At 40.2% G+C, this 16,563-nt stretch overlaps 1 protein-coding gene across 1 annotated transcript in view; it reads left to right on the top strand.

The window, feature by feature from the left end:
• Positions 1-16,563, top strand: part of ANKRD10 (ankyrin repeat domain 10) — a 53,483-nt gene that overhangs the window by 1,687 nt on the left and 35,233 nt on the right. The window contains exons 2-3 of the mRNA XM_074963746.1: positions 6,426-6,578; positions 13,551-13,642. Of these exons, the coding sequence (XP_074819847.1) occupies positions 6,426-6,578; positions 13,551-13,642 (245 nt within the window). The remainder of the gene's footprint in view (positions 1-6,425; positions 6,579-13,550; positions 13,643-16,563) is intronic.

The following is a 16,563-nucleotide window of genomic DNA, read 5'->3' as shown; positions in this document are numbered from 1 at the left end:
ATTCAGTTCTCCAAGGTTAGGGGCAGAGCTGGGTCATTAAACCTCAGTGAATTCCTTTGCTGTAGCAGAGCCTGGCTGTATCTGGGTTTATGAAGAGCTTCTGTACACATTGATGTAGTATATTTCAATTACAAACCTTTGCTTATATTTGTGCTAGGGGAAAATACAATATTTTAAATAGACATTTATCAGGTAATTAGTTCCAGGTACTTTTGTACCAGATCACAAATTTGGGAACATCTTTTATTAGATAAACATAAATACAGCGTGTTGCTGAGAAATGAAAACAGCCACTTCCATTGAACTTATGCACACACTTTTTTTCCTGCTCTTATGTTTTCTTGAGTGGAGCTTATTCTAGTTCAAAATTATCATAACTGGAGGTGAAATTAATTGCATTTCTAAACATATTGTGGATTTTAAAAATATTTGTTTATAAAAAAATTAATTACTGGACCTGACTCTCCTCCCTATTCTAGCCCATTTCTGCTGCTCTAGAAGAGCAAAGAGGCCATAAATGTGACAGATCTTCCCATCCCAGCTACCGATTCTCTTGGCATGGGTCAGTCACCTAGTGGTGTGAATCCAGGTCCTAGGCTACCCTCATCCCCATGTAGGGGATGTAGCTGAAACATTATTGTGCTCTGGTCATCCCTGACCGGTGGAGTACTCCTTATGGGTGCCAAAGCCATCAGGCAAACCTTAGACCAGCGTTCTTATGTATGTTGGGACTTGTGTAGAACAATTCCCAGGATTGTAGAGCCCCAGCTTGCTCCTTTGTAGACATCCACTCCCTCCTGCACCAAGCAGGTACTGGGTACAGAAGGGACTCTGCCTCACTATCTCCATAGATCATTTTAAAAAAAAAAAAAGTAGATGTTTTGACTAATATCAGTAAACAAGAACTGTTATCTTGGTGACTGCCCCCACAAGGAAGCAAACTGAAATGGCTAGCTTTGTTAGAAAGAGACTAAATTTTTTGGGGGGGTTGGGGAGGTAAGGAAGGGATGAACCAGGATCAATATTTGTAAATGGAAAAGGGCAAAGGTAGTAGGAAGAGAAATGTCGTATTCTAGTTTCTAAGAAAGTATTACAAATAGAGAACAGTTCTAAAACAAAAAACAGTAAGAAAACATATGATTAATTGTAATAGCAGGTAACTGTGCCCTGGTATTCATAAGGTCTGAGGGCTCATTTGCCAGTATGGACCTCCACTGGTAGGATTTGGTGTTTGAAATATGTTCATGAATATAAACCACAGTCAATCCCAAGCTGCTCCTTTTTACCTTGGATACCTCTGGAGCAGTCACTGTTTTCTGTGTATTCCCTGAAAACTGAGATATGCTTGTCTCCTGGGACACTAAGGGATTCCTGCAAAATCAGCTACATCCAAATTAGAAAAGGAGTACTTGTGGCACCTTAGAGACTAACAAATTTATTTGAGCATAAGCTTTCGTGAACTACAGCTCACTTCATCGGATGCATCCGATGAAGTGAGCTGTAGCTCACGAAAGCTTATGCTCAAATAAATTTTTAGTCTCTAAGGTGCCACAAGTACTCCTTTTCTTTTTGCAAATACAGACTAACACGGCTGCTACTCTAAAATACATCCAAATTAGTTAGTATTCAAGAAAATATTGTCTAGTTCATTTATATAGTGCCTTGAATTATGCTGGGTGTTGTACAGAGCTGTAAGATAGGTCAGTATATAAAAGAATATATGATCTAAATAGCCAGCATCCAGACAAGGGAATTGAGGGCAGGAATACAGCACCAAGATAGTGGTGGGTTTTTGTTTTGTTTTGTTTTTTTTAAAATGCTTTCCTTCTATATTTATGTGGTGGTTTCGTTTTTTGTTTGTTTGTTTTTTTTTTAAATCCTTGACTAATTGGCCATATTTTTTCCATGACCATATCAGCTTGCCTCTTACTTTTGTAATACTTGGTTGTTTGTGATCCTTGACTACTGTTGTTGGACTATTTTACTTGTATATAATGTAAGGTAAGTAAATTCTATTCCTCTTTGGGCTGCAACTTAAAAAAAAAATAGGTAATCCAGTATCCCCCTTCCCCATCTTCTAAGTGTAAATCCCTGGAATCCTCCCCATCTTCCTCTGATTAACCCTGATTCCCAATCCCCATTGTAGCTATATCATGAACTTGAAAAATATTCTTTTTTTCTTCTTTTTTTTTATTATTAAAGAAACCAAAAAGATGATGACCAAAACCAGTGCTCAGTGTTCGAGTCCATGGGACAAGAATAAGGGATTCTGGCCTCTTCCTTACTAGCAGCTACTTCCATTTTCTGATGGAGTTGGGACTCCGAGAAGCAGGTCTCTCAGTCCATGAGGCAGAAGGCCACATGTTCTGACTTTTAATGAAGTGCAGCAACTCATCCTCTCTATTATTAGATTTCTTAAAATTAGAGAAGAAGTTTAATTAAAAAAAAAAAAAAAAGAACCATTTTAAAAATAACCTTGTTTAGTTACAGGCGTTGAAACCATGTTAGTGTGGGTTACAAATCAACCTTAAATGCTAGAAGAAGGGCACTGGTTCTGCGGTTGCATTGCTTTTCTCTGGAGTTGACAGACTGTGACCTACGTGTAGCTCACAATAAGTGGTCATTAAGGTTTCCCTGCCTCTCTTCAGGCCAGTAATCTGGATTTATATGACAAAAAAAGAAAAATCCTTTGCTCTTGGCAGAGTGAAAGATTAACACTTTCACTGGAACCTTTAGATAGCTTAGTCTTTGTTGTAAAATCTCCTAAATTGCTAATGCTGGTTCAACTTCGCCTTTGTTTGTAATGGTGGTGGATGGGCCGCTGGCTGTAACTGATGTCTTAAACAAATTATTTACCCCTGCTTGATTATGGTAACCCATCAACAACATTGGGGGCCTTGGTATGTAAACACCAGTGGAGGCTAACCAGTGTTGGTAATGGTGGTCAAATTTTGCAGAGTTCACACCACTACTACAACTGTATCTCTATTACAGCATCTTTAAGTTCGTTACCCCTTGATATAACTCTTAATATTACTGCAGTTGTTTTAGCATCTATTTATTTCTTTTCAAAGAATACCTTCTCCCATGTTGAATGTTAGGGTTTGTGGGAGGTAGGCTCATTAGCACTGTACTTCTTTGCTCACCCCAAGATATTTTTATTCGTCGATTCCAAGGCCAGAAGGAACCATTGTGATCTTCTAGCCTGACCTCCCATAAAACACAGATCATAGAACTTCCCCAAATAATTCCTAGAGCATATGTTTTAGAAAAACATCCATTCCTGATTTAAAAATTTATCAGTGATGGAGAATCCACCACAACCTTTGGTAAATTGTTCCAATGATTAATTACCCTCACTTAAAAATGTATATGTTATTTCCACTATGAATTTATTTAGCTTCAACTTCCAGCCATTGGATCGTGTTATACCCTTCTCTGCTAGAGTGAGAGTCCATTATTAAATATTTGCTCCTCATGTAGATACTTATAGACTATAATCAGTTTTCCCCTAAACCTTCTCCTTGTTAAGCTAAATAGATTGAGCTGTTTGATTGTTAAGCTAAATAGATTGAGCTGTTTGTCTGTCATTATAAGGCATGTTTTCTAATCCTTAATCATTCTCATGGCTCTTCTCTGAACCCTCTCTGTTGCATGGTGAGTTACTATATTTCCTTTATACCCAATCTTAAATCCACTGAGAGTTTTTAATGCATTTTATTTCCTGTATGCTGTTTATACATCCTGTTTTCTCAGCAGAGAAGTACAGTTAGTAATCAAAGTTCTCTTAAAACTAAATCTATAAATTCGTAAATTACAGATTGAATTTTAACTTTTTTATTAAACTGGTAGGGACAGTCGCTAATGCCACAACACATTTGCCCAATTACAGTTGAAGTTTAGAAAATATATGTAGTGATCATGTATTTGTTAAAATTTTCAAACCAAGATGCCTGATTTTAGTCATTTGACTTGAAAACTTTGATCTGCATGCTCTTTACTCTTTAGAGTAAAATTAAGCGTACTACAGTGACGCCTAGTATTAAACAAATGTATGTTTGTACATAAACTAATTTCCTAGCGATTCCTGTTCCTGAAGGCCAAAAGTTGGTGCTATTGCGTGACACAATTTTCCAACCACTTTTCTCTAAGCCATTACCTTTGCAATTCTGCTACCCCTTACTAATCTGACATCTTTTCAAAGCATTCTCATAATTATTTTAATGTTGAAATATTAAAAATTTCAGCATAGTATGATATGAGATTGAATGTCAGAATACAGTAACTCCTCACTTAATGTTGTAGTTATGTTCCTGAAAAATGGAACTTTATGCAAAACGATGTTAAGCGAATCCAGTTTCCCCATAAAAATTAATGTAAATGGGGGGGGGGGAGGGTTAGGTTCCAGTGAAATTTTTTTCACCAGACAAAAGACATTATATACATGCACAGTATAAGTTTTAAACACAGTTTAATATTGTACACAGCAATGAATGATTGTGAAGCTTGGTTGAAGTGGTGGAGTAAGAGGGTGGAATATTTCCCCAGGAATGCCTTGCTGCTAAACGATGAACTAGCACTCGGCTGAGCCCTCAAGGGTTAATACACTGCTGTTAATGTAGCCTCACACTCTACAAGCATGGACTGAGGCAGGAGGGAGGAAACGCAATAGATGCAGGGCAGTAGCTGCAAACCCTTCCCTGCAAAAACTGAACATGATGATGAGCCCATGCTATCCAGCTGGAGCATACCGATCCCTCCTCCTGACAGCATATGCACGGCTGTAAAGGTGCTGACTTTCCAGAGTGCTGGGGGGTGCGTGCATGAGTGAGCGAGAGAGAGAGATGCATTGCCCCTTTAAGTACTCTGATCCCACTTCAAGTATGTTGCCCTTTTAAGCAGATCAGACAGGAAGCAACCGCTTCTAGCAAGCTCCCTTCCTTCTGTCCCCTGAGCCCTGTCCCCCTCCTCTGCTTGGTAGAGAGGGGTATGGGGGAGAGGAAGGAGCAGGGGGACATCCTGATATCAGCACCCCTGTCCCCCACCACCCTCTGGGCAGAGGGCAGGATCCAAGGCAGAGGGAAGGATCAGCATGGCAGTGGGGGGAGGGCCACCTGAACTGCTGCTGGGCAGTTGCCAAGCCACATACCTTACAGGGAACTTAGGGGAGCTGATGGGGGGGGCTGCTGCCCCCCCCCGGTTCTAATCCCCACAAGGAGGGGCTGTTCTTTCAGAGAATCCTGGAAGCAGTGGACAAAGCAGGCAGCTGCCAAACTTTGTTATAAGGGAGCATTGCACAACTTTAAACGAGCTTGTTCCCTAATAGATCAGCAATGTGACAACGTTAAGTGAGGAGTTACTATAAAGAGAAACTGCCAAAGTGATCATATTTGAAAAGACAACCAAAAAACCCAAACAGATCCTTTTGCTATGTTACCACTGACTGCACTACAGAAATTTTAAATGGAAAGAATTGTAATGCACATACTCTTCAGTGTTTGTGTTACTTTTGTCATTGAACTCAGCAAGGGCACTGAAAAGTTAAGTATTTTACTTTCTTTTTAGAGTTTGGGTTTCCAAAGCTGCAGGGAAATATTAAAGTAGAATTTTTAGATGTAATTATTGCATACTCTTCATGCTCCCTTCCTTTTAAACTTTCCTGAAAACATTTAAGTTCACGGTAGGTTTTGTTTATTCAATAAACTAAAGTTCTAGCAAATGCTACTTGACCGTGTCTGTTTAAAGTCGCATTCACAACTTTCCAGATCAGAAACTTAGCACCTTTTCTGACAGAAGCAAACATTATATAAATCCCTACTATAATCATTTCTAAAGTATCCGTTTTTTCCTTATCAAATTAATGGTGTTGGGTTTGTTAAAGATTTTTGGGCAAGAATTAAATTTCTCTTGGCTACTTCTTTAGTGACTGAGCCCTGGTCTACACTGGGGGAAGAGGGGGAGGAATCGATCTAAGTTATGCAACTTCAGCTATGTGAATAACGTAGCTGAAGTCGATGTACTTAGGTCGACTTACTGTGGTGTCTTCACCGTGGTGAGTCAACTGCTGCCGCTCCCCCATCGACTCCGCCTGTGCCTCTCGCGATGGTGGAGTACAGGAGTCAACGGGGGAGCGCTCAGGTTTGATTTATCACATCTAGACTAGATGCGATAAATCAATCCCTGCTGGATCGATCGCTGCCTGCTGATCCAGCGGGTAGTGTAGACATACCCTGAGAAACCTGGAAGAGGTGGTGAAGGCCCAGTTTATTATTTTGTTAGTCATGTTGTTCAGCCTGCTTCCACTAATGGTCAATTTAAACTGATATTGTTCCACTTTCTCCTTTAATTTAATCAGTGATCTATAAAGTATCAGGGTATATTTGATGGGTAATATTTCTGAATTATTTTCCCCTTGTCTATTTAAGCTGGAGTGTCTAATGCAATTAGTGAGAGCTGGCGCTACTGTAAATGCCTGTACAACACGTTTTGCCCAAACACCAGCCCATATTGCTGCTTTTGGAGGACATCCTCAGTGCCTGATCTGGTTGGTTCAAGCAGGGGCCAACATAAACAAGCAGGTATGGATTAATGTTGGGTTTGATATTTGTTTAGTTTTTTAAAAAATACTCACATAGGTCTGGATCCACAAAGGGACTTGTGCTGAGTGTTGCAGTGCCTAACTTCTAGGCACCTAAAAAGTCACAGGAACAGTGTTGCAATCCACAAAGCCTGAGTTAGGTGCCCAAACCTGGTACACAATGAATGGGGAGAGGATAGGCATCTTAGAATGTGATTCCCAAAAGCTAGCTGGCTAGGCGAGGAGCAACCTAAACTAGCCAGTGGCAGATGTGGATGGGAGAGGTTTCTTAAGCTCTACCCTTTTAATGGAGATAGTAACCTACATCCAGGCTGCAGAGAGGTGCCTAGCTCTGCTAGGAACCCACCATGGGAGGGTGGAGAGAGAGACTCTAAAGCCTCATGGTTAGTGCATCACTTAGGTGGGAGATCCAGGTTCCAGCCCCACTGCTCCAGTGACTCAGCCAAAGCTTCAACAGCAGAGATTGAAGTAGTCTCACATTGTAATATCCCATAGCTCTGGAGTTAAGCACGCTGCTTAGAAGTAGGAGACACCTATTCAAATCCTTTCTCCCCATCATGCAGAGTGGGGAATTGAACTTGGTTCTCCCACATCCCATGTTGAGTGCTCCAATCATTGGGCTGAATGTTATAACGTGAGTGGATTTTGAATGATACCACACACCTACTGGATTGGGCCCCAAACACAAAATAGGCATTCACTTGTCTTTCCTCTTGCCAGTTTGTGGATTGCTCTTGGGCTTAGGTGGGAGTGAGGTAGCAGTGCTCTTTCCCATGGGCAGAATCATAGGCACCTAAGAAATATTTATGCTGAAAACTTAGGCACTGAGTGAGTTCAGGTGCCTACAGGATTAGGCAGCAGCTGAGCAGGAGTTTTATGGGTTGCAATGAGGCCTGAAAACGGGACTGAAGAATCTAAGTACCTTTGTGGCTCTGGGCCATAGTCCTTAATGAAGGATAGTTCGGAAAAAGTTTTAATTATTTGTATCTCATGCATTAACTGTAGAAAGCATAAGTGTCTTATAAAATGAGATTTATAAAGAAATTGTAATGACAGTTGTAGTAAATGTGTTTTAACTCAACTGAAGATTTGAATAACCCATTTTTCTGCTCCAAGATTTGAGGTGTGGCTGCTGTTTTCAGTAAAACTGTCTTTATCAAGTTGCTGTGGTATTAGCAGCATGACCACAATTCTGTTGTTACAGTGCATCTCTTAAACAGATAAGAATGTAAAAAATACAACTGTAAGTCAAGCCACCATATCTAATTAAATAATGGAAACCACTAGTCAATGCAACATGATTCAATCAAAATTCTAACTGGTATTAATAGGAGCTGACTGAGATTATTTTAGGATGTACTTGTTTTCATAATATTTCTCTTCTGAGGCTAAAGGTCTTATAAAATTCAACAAGTGACTTCTTTAAACTGTTTTTAAAAGACACACATTTTTCAGCATCATAATATGAGTGGTTGAATAGATTTTATCTGAGCTACTTAATCTTCATTACTGTATTGTGAGGCCAGACTAAGATTTATTTGTGGGTGGAGGATGGATTAGTATAATAGGCAATGAAATTGTGTGGGTGACTTTTGTACTCTGGAACTTTCTTAACAGTAATAGAGACAAGCAGTAATAATTACAGATTTGTACTGTTGTGACTTTGCAAAAAATGTGGTTATTAATGCACAGCAAGCATGACCATAAATCCCTTCAGTGCTGAACAATGTGCCATATATATTCTAGCACAGTGGTTCTCAAATTGTGAGTCAGGACTCCAAAGTGGATCACAACTCTATTTTAATGGGGTCGCCAGGGCTGGCTTAGACTTGCTGGGGCCCAAGGCTGAAGCCCAACCCCCACCACCTGAAGCCTAAGGGTTTCAGCCCTGCGTGTTGGGACTCAGACTACAGGTCCCAGGGTCAGTGGGGCTCGGGTGTGCTCAGGCTTCAGTCCCCACTCCTGGGGTCATGGTGCAATGAAGTTTGAAAACCCCTGTTCTAGCAGCAGTGAAAACATTTATTATAATGCTGTGGAGTGGCAATTAATATAAACAGATATATAGATTTAAAAAAAGAAATCTACAGTGGTGGATCAGAAATTTTACAGTTGCCTAGGTAATATTTCACTTTAAAATAAATAGATAAAGGGGTTACTTTCACTCTGTTTATGCTGTACAATATTTACTATAAAACAAATAGGATGTGCAATATTTTCAAGTTAACTCCACTGTAGTAACGTTAACTTCTAATGTAATTTTTTTAAAAGAAAAAGTTGCACAATTAAAATACAACTTTCATTTTTAGATTTTATGTGACAATTTTAATATCCAAATGGTCTCGATTGTTAAGATGAATGGGATAGGAGAGCATTTACTGAGGTCACATTTTACTGTGTCTTAATAGAGGCTTGCATGAGGGAAAGAGGTTAGATTTTTGCTTGAGGAAGGACTGTGCTATGATTGTTTCAATGAGACATGAACAACTTCCCACACAAAAGTTACCCCATCATCAACGTCTGGAGCTGTTGTTCAGAAAGGTGCATTTTTGTTGCCACAAAAGGGGCTTAATTAGTATCTGCTATAATTGAGCATCCTCAAACTAAGAACTGAATTTCCAGATTTATAGCTTTATTATCCAACTAGCTTCTTTGCTTGTCTCAGTATAGTGTGATGAGCCTTCCCTTGTAGTAACAACAGATTCATAGAAAGGGTCTGGATGAGAAGTGCTTTTCTTGCCATTGAACTGTACTCTGTGCAGCATATTGGCCACTGGAAAAGAGAGATTGGTTCTTCCTGTTGACCCATTCTATCTGGTAATCTATCCAGAGTATTGTACCTAATAAAAGGAGTAATTTTGGAGGTAGGGAGAATTCATTAATTTTCCCATAAATTTGATCTCAGATGTGCTTCCAAAAGAATAAAATTTACTTGCTAGTTTTCAAAATTCAGGTTTTTTTTTTAAATTCGGGAATGGGGAATAACTTTTTTCAATGGTAAGTGGGTTGTGTTTTCCAGTCTGATGTAAATATCAACATGCTTGAGTTTTTTCCTCATAATCTAACAAAACAAACCAGTCATCTTCTAGTTAAAAATAATTGTAAATAATTTCATCGCTCTGGAAGAGTGTTTCAAAAGTACACCTCTACCCCGATATAATGCAACCTGATATAACGTGGGTTCGCATACAATGTGGTAAAAGCTCTGACACGCTGCTCTGAGCAGCGTGTTAAGCAGGCCAGGGCCGAGGGGTTGGATAAGGGGCAGAGGGTCTCGGGGGCAGTCAGGGGCTCTTCCTCCCCTCCCCCTCCCCCGCACAAGGTCTGGGAGGCAGGAGCTGGGGGCGAGGGGGGGCACTTTTGGGGGCCCCGCAGTCCCAGAGTGGCCCGGGGAATTAGCGGGGGGCCGGGAGCAGCCCGCTTCGCTGCCCCAGCCCTGTTGCTCAGGGGAGGGGGCTTGGAGGAAGGGATCCCCCTCCCCCCACATTCACTGGCAGTGGCAGAAGCGGAGCAGCCCGGCCCCAGCCCGCTCCACTCCGCCAGCTCCCAGCTGTGGTGCTCCGCTTCCCGCCGCAGGTGAGTGCAGGACCTTTCCCCAACCCCCCTGAGCGACACGACTGGGGCTGGGGCAAGGAAAGCGGAGGCGGCTAGGGTCGCGTCGCTCTGCTTTCCGCTGCCGGTGAGTACGGGGGGGCGTCCTTTCCCCAACCTCCCTGCACTCACTGGTGGTGGGAAGCGGAAGCTCCTCCTCCCCCCCCCCCCCGCCCCCACTCACCCGCAGTGGGAAGCGGAGTGCCACGGCTGGGAGCTGGTGGAGTGGAGCGGGCTGGGGCCAAGTTGCTCCGCTTCCTGCTGCTGCCGATGAGTGCCGGGCGGGGCGGGGCATGTGGATAGGGGTCAGAACAGTTGGGCGACAGGGAGCAGGGGGGTTGGGTAGGGGGTGGGGCCTGGGGGTGATTAGGGACGGGGGTCTCTGGAGGGGGCAGTCAGGGAACAAGGAACGGGGGGGGCAGAGCAAGTTCGATATTACGCAGTCTCACCTATAACACTTTGAGATTTTTTGTCTCCCGAGGACCATGTTATATCGGGGTAGAGGTGTAGCAAGTGAATAGTAGTTCTAATTTAAATTTTGCCACCTTAAGTACAGGATTTCCTATTAAACAAATGCTGTAAATAAGCACAATGATCATATTTTCTGTAGTTCCCTTAATCCACTAAATGTCTGTAATTAGAGTGGCATTACCACCCCACTCCATGGTCTCATGGGTGTTGGAGGGATTTTTTTCTGGGACAGCAGGGGAAAAAAACTCCTTGAGCCATCTAAGGAGCACACCTCTGTCTTCTCCTCTTAATAAGACATTCAGCCCTCTCATGGCCTATAAGGGGACTCTGGGCTGAATGGTAGGTCATAAGGCAGTAGCAAAGCCTATTGGCTCCTGTGCACTTAAGGGTTTATAACAGCAGTTCTCAAACTTTTGTACTGGTGACCCCTTTCACACAGCAAGCCTCTGAGTGCAATCCCCCCTTATCTAAAAAAGTGTTTTTAATTTATTTAACACTACCATAAATGCTGGAGGTGAAGCGAGATTTGAGCTGGAGGCTGACAGCTCGTGACCCCCCCACCCCCCGCCGCTGCCATGTAATAACCTCACAACCCCCTGAGGGGTCCCGACCGCTGGTTTGAGAACTCCTGGTTTATAAGCTTCTTACCAGCCCTGGGTGCTATTCTGCAGTGGAAGAAAAGCTCCCCACCTCCACTTCTTGGGATGAGAGTTGGACCAGGTCTCTTGGGATTTGCTGTGGAAGTCATGTTAGTTATGTCTTAAAGAAAATTCCTTCCTTTTCATTTCTGCCAGATTTGCCTGAGCAGGTCAGTGTGGAGTTTTTTGCCTTCCTCTCAGCAGCCCAGGGAGCTGGTGGGTTGGTTATGTTGTAAAATTCATTTTTGTTCCAGGTTGGCAGGTGCTTACTGCAGGTAAGCATGCAGTGGGGGGGCGTGTCTAGTTTCCTGATAAATCAGAATTGGAAGCAGATTAGGAGATGGGAAATGAGATGGGGGCCTCATTGTACTGATCATTAAGAGCTCCTTTTTCCCTACTCCCTTGACCCTCAGATGAGAGAGGGCAATGGGCTCTCGGCACCAGTGCTGGTTAATGATGTTGGAGGCTGATGATAGCCCTCCAGTGGGTGTGGAACGGATTACACTCGGGTTGGTGGCCTGCACTGGACAAGTTATTGCTGGATAGTAGCCTAGCTCAACCACATTCTTGGTGTCTTGTCTGTTTTTCTGCATTGTCTGGGACAATCGCTGTGTAGCAGATAGAACAGAGTTTTTATCGGTGTAACTGACCAGTTTTCCTGCTTTTCTAATCAGTAACATATATTTTATTTCATTGGTTGTGAAAATGATGCAAAGCAGCAAGCTGAAAACATAAGCTGAAATCCTGTTCTGACCAATACCTCTGTCAGCTCTTGTTTTCTCCTTGATCTTTTGGCCACTCCTTCTGTCTCTGTCTGATGGGGACACAACTCACGGAGATAGGACATCTTTGTCTGTGCCCTTGCCCAAGACTGAGGGGGATGGAGGTTCCAGAGAAACTTTGTCCTTCAGCACCTCTTCTTTTAGAAGTTATAGGATTGTCTTCTCTTTGAAAAGGTCGGTGTGACACTATGCATATAACAGTAACCTTAACAAAAAGATTTACTTAAAATGGAGAATGGAATTAAAACAAGCCATGCTTAATGTCAGCTGAGCACGGATGTGACCCTTGTAAAATTATCCTTTCCATGAAACAAACTATTGACAGACCCTGAATCAGGGATATAAAACATACATCCCACAATCCGGAACTAACCTGCAAGCTGTCTCTGTGTGGCCCACAAGGCATAACCAGAATGTGCAGAATCTTGGTTTTCATTTTTTAAAAAATCTAGTTCTCACAGCTGCAGAGATAAGGTTCCAAACGTGAACAGAATGTAACCGATTCAGTGATGTCTGTCTTATTCTGCAGATACCCTGAATCAATGACTAAGAGCTGTGAACCCCCATATCCTTTATTAATTGCATTGGATCATCAATTCTAAAATCCAGTGATGATCCTTATCAGTTAAATAGTTAATTCTGACATTTATCATCTTAACAGATAGAATGGTGGGTAGGAATGAAGCACCTGGGGTAGGAATTGGGAGTTGCTGCGGTGCAGGACATGCAGAGAGAACAAGAGACTTGCAAAGATTGGGAAGGGGAAAAGAAACACAGGGCAGGAATAGTGATGGCTTTAAGGGAAGCATGTTTTCTCACTGAGCGATGACTGCAACAGTACAGCACTGAAAAACCAACTGAACATTTACTTCAAGCCCACATTCTCCTCATGATCTCTGGGTACTTTTACTGATGTCAGTGGGAGATCCATGGCACATTGTGGGAAGCATGTAGTTCTGAATTCATAGTGAGCCCATGGATCGTAATCGCACACAGAATTCAGCCCTCTCCTACAAATGAAACTGACACCCCGGCTGTAGATTGCCTGTCAAACCTGTAAAGGCTTTTTGGGCAGGGAGAGGAGGGAGAATTGCATGAAAGAGAATTTGTATTTTTGCTGGGCTGTTTATATAGCAACAATTACAAAGGGGCTCCAATCCTGATTTGGATCTCTGAGCACTACTGTAATACTAATGGATGATGATAGCCTCAAAGAAGGATCATTCCATAATCACATGATATTAGTTTCCATATGAGGCATCCAAAATAGAGAAACCCAGAAAAACCTTTACAATACTATTAAAGTAGTGGTCACATTCACAAATGGATACTGGCTACCTTTACTAATCCATTTCTTTAATTCATGTCAGGAAAAAGCCACTGAATGTTTAGAAATAATGTAATTTTTATTTTATTTTATTTTATTTTATTTTGGAGCAGTTATACCTGACAAAATGTGCTCTGTCTTTGCAGGATTATGTTGGTGAAACCCCTATTCATAAAGCAGCACGTTCTGGTAGTATGGATTCCTTAAGTGCCCTTGTAGCTCATGGAGCTCAAATAGAGTAAGTGAGGTTTTTTGCTTGGTTGTTGTGTGTCTAACTAACTAACATAGGATAGCAAACATAGATACTAATAAAACTGGAAAAAAATCAGAACAGCAAACATCTTATTAAGAAAATTTCAGTTAGACATGTCCATTTATTATAAACCTTAAGGTTTTTAACATGTCTTGTAATAAAAAATATTGCACTTGTAGTGATATCAATCAGTGCAATATATGAAACAGAGTGTATATTTAAGTTATTAAAACCATATTTATCACACCTCTGTAAAATGCCCCAAAATTTTACATCTTGTCTGTTATGTAGTTATCTATTACAACACTTTATACATCATATTAATGAATAAATTTACAAAAGAGCTAGAGCAGAGTTATTTGCCAAAAAAACTTTCACTTAGCTATTAGTGTAATAATTTTTGTTAGTATATATTGTGTATTTGCACTGTTAACTTTTTTCTTTAAAGGTTTATATACTGCAAAAACATTCAGAAAATTTCACAAACTTTTGCAACTTACAGCATGGACAAAATGGATGCAGTTTTCACCTAGACATGTTGAGTATAAGCTCTACGGCTTATAATACTGTAAATACTTTAGCACTTTGTTTATAATTAGAACTAGCTTTATTATTTAATGATAATTAGTGTGTTTTGTATTTTAACCTGCAATGTGAATCTCTGAGTTATAAGTGAAATAAGAATCTGAGTTAATTTCTTGTTTAACCCTTTGGTTTCCATCTTATTGTTTTTTGTAATGCTGCATCAGTGAAATCTGCCTTAATTAGTTTTTTGTTACAGTACTATATAGTGTCCAGAAAGCATAATTTACAGGTTAATAATATTAAACACAACTATCTTGCTAGTATAATGGTGTTCAATTAAAAATTGTTATGCGAACTCTGAGTAGAATCTTGACATGTTACTTGAGATCAAATTTAACTTTATAAATCCCCGTTTTGCACTGAATACATCTGAAAGTGAATGCTTGAGGCAAACTGGAATTAAAATTTACTGTGGAATTGAGGAAACCTTAATTATCATCATCAATTAGTATCAAAGTAACAGCCGTGTTAGTCTGTATTCGCAAAAAGAAAAGGAGTACTTGTGGCACCTTAGAGACTAACCAATTTATTTGAGCATAAGCTTTCGTGAGCTACAGCTCACTTCATCGGATGCATACTGGCAGTTTCCACAGTATGCATCCGATGAAGTGAGCTGTAGCTCACGAAAGCTTATGCTCAAATAAATTGGTTAGTCTCTAAGGTGCCACAAGTACTCCTCATCAATTAGTATGTGACCAGTTGATTTTGAAATTGGCTGAAAGGATCATGTTAAGTGGTATAGAACTTTATAATAAAGTACTTGAAATAAATAAGATTCTAGAAGTAAAATAAACTAATGGTTAGCACTAATAGGGTTTTCCTTATGCAAGCAGTACAATTAAGAAAGACTGCTCTAAATTTAAATCATTGCATTAATCTTTCCTGATATTGACATGTTGTTGTGCTTTGTAGGCAAAATATTGTTATAAACTTTTGTAGAGGGTATCTAACTTTGGCCAAAACTATTGTTGGTCTTTCTAATGTAATCTAAAGTGCAACAGAAATAGTGCAGATTTATGACAATTTTATGTAATAGATTACCAATTTTGTCTATTTGGTATTTCAATATTTATACAGTGCCTTCAGTGTTCCATGGGGCTTTATAGACAAGTAAAGTAACAGGCCCTGCCCTGAGGGGATTATTGTCTAAGGCCTCAGTTTTTCAATCTGATTTGCTTCTGTGGACTGTTAGTCTGCATGGACCCTAAGTGAATGCAGTAGGACTCTGTGTAAGCCCACATGTCTCTGTTTGTAGATCAGTTTGCAGGATCAATACCTTAATTTGATTCATCAGTTTCATATGGAGTGAAATCCTGGGCCCAGTGAACTCAATGAGAGTTTTGCCATTAACTTCAGTGGGGCCAGGATTTCACCTGTAGTTTTTCAAATTTAAATGCCTAAAATTAAGCCCCATCCATATTTAAACATCTGAAACGGGTATTGATTTTTAAGCATCCAGGTTTGAATCTGGACCCACAGTTAATAGTCTTGTTGATTATGTAATAAAATGCAGAGTACCTTAAGTATTAAATTTTTATTCTTATCTATTCTGTGTCTTAAAGAAAAAAAATGGACTCTTCCCACTAGCTATACTAATTAATTCAACCATGGATATAGTAAATGAAATGATTGACTATATGGATGAAAAGAAGTTTTATTTTTAAATACAGAATTATACACATTGAATCAAATACACTGATGATGTAAAGCAATTATAATGTCTTTGATTTTAGTTAACTGTGCCCACAGGTACTGGTGGTGAACTTGGCCCTTGGTTCATAGTAATTTGCACTTCTTATTCTGTTTTCTATAAATAAATTCTTGTTTATTTCTTTATACAGTGTTTTTGTTACTAAAAACTGTAGTTGCATGAAGATGCAGAGAATACAACTATGACTGCAGATAGGCAAATATAAAGACACCTGATGTAAACAGGTATACAATGTATGCTGAATTTCACATCATTTACTTGTGTTGTATGGGAAGTAACACAAGGATACTAAGATTCCATTGTTTCACTATGGACTTACTACTAGTAGTAGTATAATATTTTCATCAGGGTATCTCTTATTAAAGCCTGATATTCGAAATCGTGCTCTTTTAAAATTGAGTACAAAAGCTAACTTGGGCTACCACAATGTTTGATAAGTTTTTACAGTATTCGTGTTACTCATTAAGTTAAATTGGAAACTAACTAATATTGACCGTATTTAATTTTATCCTTGTTGGACAGATGATGATAACTTTAGTTTGAATAAATTTACTTTCTTGAAGTTCTTCAAGTTTACTTTATTTCCAGTTTGGTAGTTCACCACTCCTAT

The sequence above is a fragment of the Natator depressus genome, chromosome 1 (assembly GCF_965152275.1).
Source record: "Natator depressus isolate rNatDep1 chromosome 1, rNatDep2.hap1, whole genome shotgun sequence".
Taxonomy (NCBI): Eukaryota; Metazoa; Chordata; order Testudines; family Cheloniidae; genus Natator; species Natator depressus.
The sequence above is the reverse complement of the archived record's forward strand: the minus strand, read 5'-3'. Positions and strand labels throughout refer to the sequence as shown.